This window comes from Cricetulus griseus, assembly GCF_003668045.3.
Source record: "Cricetulus griseus strain 17A/GY chromosome 1 unlocalized genomic scaffold, alternate assembly CriGri-PICRH-1.0 chr1_1, whole genome shotgun sequence".
In the NCBI taxonomy this organism is placed as follows: Eukaryota; Metazoa; Chordata; class Mammalia; order Rodentia; family Cricetidae; genus Cricetulus; species Cricetulus griseus.
The window spans coordinates 126,873,976-126,880,853 of NW_023276807.1; the positions used below are offsets into that span (position 1 = coordinate 126,873,976).

At 44.1% G+C, this 6,878-nt stretch overlaps 1 protein-coding gene across 1 annotated transcript; it reads left to right on the forward strand.

Moving 5' to 3' along the window:
* The first annotated feature begins 2,100 nt into the window (after positions 1-2,100).
* Positions 2,101-3,208, forward strand: LOC113832243 (igE-binding protein-like). Its single transcript, XM_035453035.1, is given in 3 exon segments — positions 2,101-2,736; positions 2,739-3,143; positions 3,197-3,208. Coding segments are annotated over 3 exon segments (1,053 nt in total).
* The last annotated feature ends 3,670 nt before the right edge of the window (positions 3,209-6,878 follow it).

Here is a 6,878-nt window from a genome sequence, read left to right on the forward strand (position 1 = left end):
CTTTGGGAATTTTTAAGTTGTGGTATACCTGGGTAATATGGTAGATATTTAGTTAATATCCAAATTATACAAAGGACTTGAAAAACCAAGAGGCAAGGTAGTAATCTTATTGAAATTGATGTGTACAGGGAATTCTCAGGAGAAAAAAAATAAAAGTTGCTAATACACCAAAATGTTACATCATTCTCAACAATTAGGGAAATGAAAATTAAAACAACTTGGTGATTTAACCTCACTCCAGTTATAATAGTAGAAAAACAATAAGGGAGCTGACAGTAAATAATGAAAAGGTTGGAAAGAAAGGTGGAAGCTGCTGGTTGAATGCATATTTGTGCAGACAGTCTGAAAATTAATATGGATAATCATCAAAAAGCTAAAATTAAAATGCTTTGAAAATACTTGTAGTTTCAGTGTTTCATTTAAATTTTATCAGTTTCTGATTATAGTGTGCTGATACTTAATTGTTTTATTTTTAATAAATTAAAATCCTCTAAGATATGGTATTGAATATTGAAGTGTACTTCATATTATAGATAAGTAAAATGAGGAAAGAATGTGTTCAGTCAGTATCAAACAAGAATTGCACTGAAAATTCATGATTTTAGAAACAAAGCTGTAAGAAAATGGATAAGGAAGAAAATAAAAAGAAAACAATGAAATAAAGTGTCTAATATATCAAGAAACAAAGATGAAGTTTTAAGATATAAATGGTGTGTGTATTCCTGAGACACTTGAAGGAGGGAAGCACAAGCATAAACAAAATTAGGGAAATTGACCCATTTATTCAAAATACTTAAGGCAATTGTCATTATGAAACAGAATGAAGTTTGATTAGAATACAAATATTTGGTCACAATTTATAAAATCTGGACATTCAAGAAGTGAGATATATCCTGCTGCCTTCATTTTATATTGCTGAATATTTTATGAGAAACATTTCCATTCAGAAAGGTAAATAAAAAAATGTGCTACCTATGTTTGTATACCTTGTGTCATATATTAGTGTAAAATGTCACAGAAACTAGTATTGAAAAGTCATTAACAATGTGATTATCAGATATACTTCCTCTGGCAGTATAATGGAACAGATGTATAAACTTACTCCCAGACATTATGCAGAAAGGTAGTTTAAATTAGATGTCTCTATAAAATTCCTTCCCTCATAGATAAGAAACACTTGGGAGGGAAAAGAATGATAGTTAAGGATGGAGGACACCTGTAGGGAGCCGTCCCTGCATTCTCCATTACAATGATGGTGCCTGCAGGCACTGAATGTAAATTATTGCACAGGCGCTGGCTAATTTTCCATTTCCTTGATCTCTGCCTATTCCGTGGCTCATATGGCCTGAGGAGCTGAAGCCAATCATAGGGTGACACGTCCCAGGCAGCAGCTGCCAGCCTTTATTAGGGGACGGGATTCTTGGCTCGGGGTCTCCGCTCTGGTAAGCTTATGCTCTCCTCTCAAGACGCATTAAAGCTTTCCTGCAGAAGGATCCGAATGTCCTGTGTGGTTCTTGCTGGCGAGACTATTGCGCGGGACATCTGGTGCCGAAACCCGGGAACTTGTTAACATCGCCGGCACTGCGGAGACCCCTCTAACGGGGCGGATTCAGAACTGCAGGGTGGTAAGTTTGGAGAGGTATGCTTTATTCTGACACCTTCTTTTTTGACTTTGCTTTTAATTTGTCACCACTATGGGATGGAAAAGCCTTCATTCTAGTCTTTATTCTAATTTTGTTCACATTGGTCTTATATTATGCCCACCATGGCTGGTGTTCCAGTTCGAGACCAAGCTTACCCCAGGTAGCCTCCAGCATAATGGGCTCTTCAAAACAGAGAGACCTAATTAAAAACTGTCTAGAGATTGAGGCTTGCCGTCCCATGGTAGCAGAGAGTCAAAAAACGCTTAAAGAGGTACAGGATAATATATCAGAAACCGAACGAGATGAGAGATTAGGAGCTCAAAAAAGGAAGGACATGTCTAAGGAAAAAGGCCCTCCCCAGGATACAAAAAAAGGGGGAGAGAAAATAGGGAATAACCGGTCACACCCCGGTAAATTTAAGAGAAATAAAGACTCAAAACCTAGCCTCTGCCCTACAATGAAACTAGAGGCCTTGGAGCTGAGCAGCTCAGACTCTGAGATTTTAGACTCTAGCGAGGAAACAGAGCTAGAGCAAGACAGATACCACCCTGATAGAAAAGTGAAAGCAAATATGAGGCCATCGCCAGTTAATCAAGCGGGTGTACTTCCATCAGCACCCCCATTATTTGGTACCGACTCCTTTTTACCATTAGAGGAGCGAAGGAAATTGCAGATGGCTTTTCCAGTCTTTGAAAATGAGGGGGCGAGAGTACATGCTCCCGTAGACTATAATCAGATTAAAGAATTGGCTGAATCAGTCCGGAAGTATGGGGTCAATGCCAATTTTACAACAATACAAGTAGAAAGACTAGCAAACTATGCTATGACACCCACTGATTGGGAGACAACAGTAAAGGCAGTGCTCCCCAATATGGGACAATATATGGAGTGGAAGGCTCTTTGGTATGATGCAGCCCAGGCACAGGCAAAGGCCAATGTCACAGCAGAAAATGAAAATCAGAGACAATGGACCTTTGAAATGCTGACAGGACAGGGGCCACATGCCCTCAAGCAAACTAATTACATTTGGGGTGTATATACCCAGATATCAGCTGCCACCATTAAAAAGCATGGAAGGCATTGACAAAAAGGGATGAATCAGGTAGACATCTTACAAAGATAGTCCAGGGGCCCCAGGAGCCATTCTCAGACTTTGTGGCCAGAATGACAGAGGCCGCTAGCCGGATATTCGGTGATGCAGAACAAGCCATGCCTCTGATTGAACAATTAGTCTTTGAACAAGCAACTCAAGAATGCCAAGCAGCCATAGCCCCCCGGAAAAGTAAAGGTTTACAGGACTGGTTAAAGATCTGCAGAGAACTCGGAGGGCCATTTACTAATGCAGGCTTGGCCGCAGCCATCTTACAAACCCAAAGGCGCCGAAATATGTCTGCCTGCTTTAACTGTGGAAAAACAGGGCACCTTAAAAAGGACTGTAGAGCCCCTGAAAAGACTAGGGAAATGGAGCGGTGCAAGCGCTGTGGAAAAGGTTATCATAGGGCCAGCAAATGCAAATCTGTGCGGGACATAAAAGGTAGGCTTTTACCCCCTAGGGAGGAACCTAAAGCATCCCAACCAAAAAACGGGCCGCGGGGCCCATGGTCCCAGGGCCCTCAGAAATATGGGAACCAGTTCCAGAAAAGCAACTCAGAGAAGGAAGGGACTCCCGAGGACACTCCGGAGTGGACCTGTGTGCCGCCTCCGACTTCTTATTAATGCCCCAAATGAATGTTCAGCCAGTCCCAATCCAGTCTCCGGGGCCTTTACCCCCTGCTACCATTGGGCTCATTTTGGGCCGCGGTTCCTTGACCTTACAAGGACTCATTGTGTATCCTGGAATCGTAGATCCATATCATAAGGAAGAATTCCAGGTCCTCTGCTCCAGCCCTCGGGGCGTGTTCTCCATAAAGCAGGGAGATAAGATCGCACAATTAGTGCTATTGCCCTCCCCTGGGGATAGAGAGAATTGCACCTCCCAAAAAAGAGCCTTGGGCTCTACCGGTAATGATTCAGCATATCTGGCCATACCCCTAGATGAGAGACCAACTATGAAATTATTGGTTAATGGAAAAGAATTTGAGGGGATTACAGATACAGGGGCGGACAAAAGCATCATTTCATTGCATTGGTGGCCGAAATCCTGGCCTACTGTGGTTTCATCTCATTCTCTTCAAGGCCTTGGACATCAATCCTCTCCAGCTGTTAGTGCTTCGGCCTTGGTCTGGCGGAGCACTGAGGCCAGGCAGGGACGCTTTACCCCTTATGTTTTGCCCCTCCCAGTAAATCTGTGGGGGCGAGATGTGTTACAAGCCATGGGCATGACCCTGACCAATGAGTATTCCCCTCAGGCATCAGCTATAATGATGAAAATGGGCTATATACCAGGAAGGGGCCTGGGCAGAAGGGAGCAAGGTAGAATAGAGCCCATTGAACAAAAAGGGAATCAAAGTAGAAAAGGACTGGGTTTTATTTAGGGGCCATTGAGGCTTCACGACCCATACCATGGAATACAGAGGACCCGGTATGGGTCTCTCAATGGCCATTATCCTCTGAAAAGCTGGAAGCAGTCACAAGACTTATACAGGAGCAAGAACAGTTGGGGCATTTAGAAACTTCTACTTCTCCCTGGAACACCCCAATTTTTATTATCAAAAAGAAATCTGGAAAATGGAGGTTGCTCCATGACCTGCGGGCTATTAATAACCAAATGCGCCCTCTGGGCCCTGTCCAGAGAGGCCTCCCTTTGCTTTCTGCGCTACCCCAAAATTGGAAGCTTATTATTATAGATATTAAGGACTGTTTTTTCTCCATCCCCCTCTATCCTCGGGACCGGCAAAGGTTTGCCTTTACTGTTCCCTCACTCAATCACATGGAGCCAGACAAGAGATTCCAATGGAAGGTGTTGCCACAAGGCATGGCTAATAGCCCAACTATATGCCAATTGTATGTCCAAAAGGCATTGGAACCTGTTAGGAAGCAATTTACATCCATGATTATTATTCACTATATGGATGATATTCTTATCTGCCATAGGAAGATAGAGGTCCTGCAACAAGCCTTCCCCATGCTGGTAGCTGAGTTAAAACAATGGGGATTGGAGATAGCGTCAGAGAAGGTCCAGGTCTCAGATACCGGTCTCTTCCTGGGCTCAGTAATTACCCCAACAAAAATAATCCCACAAAAAATAGAAATACGCAAGGATCATCTGAGAACCTTAAATGACTTCCAGAAACTCTTGGGGGATATAAATTGGCTGAGACCCTTTTTAAAGATCCCCTCTGCAGATTTAAAACCCCTTTTCGACATCCTGGAAGGTGAACCTCATATTTCTTCCCCCAGAAGCTTTACTCCGGCTGCTTGTCAAGCCCTACAAAAGGTGGAAAAGGCCTTGCAGGATGCACAATTGCATCGCATAGATGAGACATTGCCATTCAGCCTATGTGTCTTTAAAACGGCTAAGTTACCGACCGCCGTCTTATGGAAGCAAGGACCGTTGCTTTGGGTTCACCCAAATGCTTCCCCCGCTAAGATCATTGATTGGTATCCTGATGCTGTCGTGCAGCTCTCACTTCGAGGAATAAAAGCAGCAGTCGCTCATTTTGGCAGGGACCCTCATCTTTTGGTTGTACCTTACACTGCTGCACAAATTCAGACTCTGACAGCTACATCTAATGACTGGGCGGTGTTGGTTACCTCCTTTTCAGGGAAAATTGATAATCATTTCCCAAAACATCCAATCCTACAATTTACACAAAATCAGGCTATAGTGTTTCCACAGATGACAGCAAAGCATCCAATCCCGAATGGGACGGTGGTTTATACTGATGGTTCCAAAACCGGTGTAGGGGCTTATGTTATAGGGAATAAGGTAGTTTCTAAACAATTCAATGAAACCTCACCCCAGATCGTTGAATGCCAAGTGGTGCTGGAAGTCCTTGAGGCCTTTCCGGGGCCACTTAATATTGTGTCAGATTCCTCCTATGTGGTTAATGCAGTCAACCTCCTTGAAACTGCTGGTATAATACGACCCTCCAGCAGAGTTGCAGGTATCTTTCAAAAAATACAAATTACCCTATCAAACAGGAGGTTCCCTGTTTTTTTCACCCATGTTCGAGCACATTAGGGGCTCCCAGGACCTATGTCCTCTGGGAATGATTTGGCAGACCGGGCCACAAAGTTGATGGCTGCCATCTTGTCCACCCAGATACAAGCTGCACAAGAATTTCATCAGCGCTTTCATGTGACGGCTGAAACCTTGTGCCGTCGATTTGCTTTGACAAAGCAGGAGGCTAGACAAATTGTTACTCAATGTAAAAACTGCTGTGAATTTTTACCTGCACCTCATGTAGGAATAAATCCGCGCGGCATTAGGCCGCTGCAGATGTGGCAAATGGATGTTACACATGTTGCCTCCTTTGGAAAACTCCAATATGTTCATGTCTCAGTGGACACCTGCTCAGGCATAATTTGTGCCATGCCTTTGACAGGGGAAAAGGCGGCGCATGTGATTCAACACTGCTTAGAGGCCTGGGGTGCCTGGGGAAAGCCTCATATCCTAAAAACAGATAATGGGCCAGCTTATACCTCTCAAAAGTTCCAGCACTTCTGCAGACAGATGGAAGTTACCCATCTGACTGGCCTACCTTATAACCCTCAAGGACAAGGCATTGTGGAACGTGCCCATCGCACACTTAAGTCTTATTTAATCAAACAAAAGGAGGGAATGGGAGCATCCTTACCCTCGGTGCCAAGAGTTGCAATATCCATGGCACTCTTTACCCTTAATTTTCTAAACATTGACGCTCAGGGCCATACTGCGGCCAAGCGCCACACCTCAGAACCTAAAAGGCCAAAGGAAATGGTAAAATGGAAAGATATCTTAACTGGTCTTTGGAGAGGCCCGGATCCTATTCTCCTAAGATCCAGGGGAGCTATATGAAGAGAATCCCCTGTGGATCCCGGAAAGACTCACCCGAAGAGCCCCTTCGGACCTTCAAAAGTTGGAACTCCACCCTCTCCCAGGGAGTTGAGAGCCACTATTATCCAGATTAACTCCTGTCCTTGACGGAGAGATTGTCATCATAGATCGCTTTATGGGTGGGGATGGTATTGTTTGGTGCAGCCCTTTGCTGCGGATTGATGTTGCTTCTCTGGCTGGTCTGTAAGCTCAGGGCTCAAACTAAGAGAGACAAGGTGGTTATCGCCCAAGCGCTTGTAGCTTTGGAACAAGAGGCT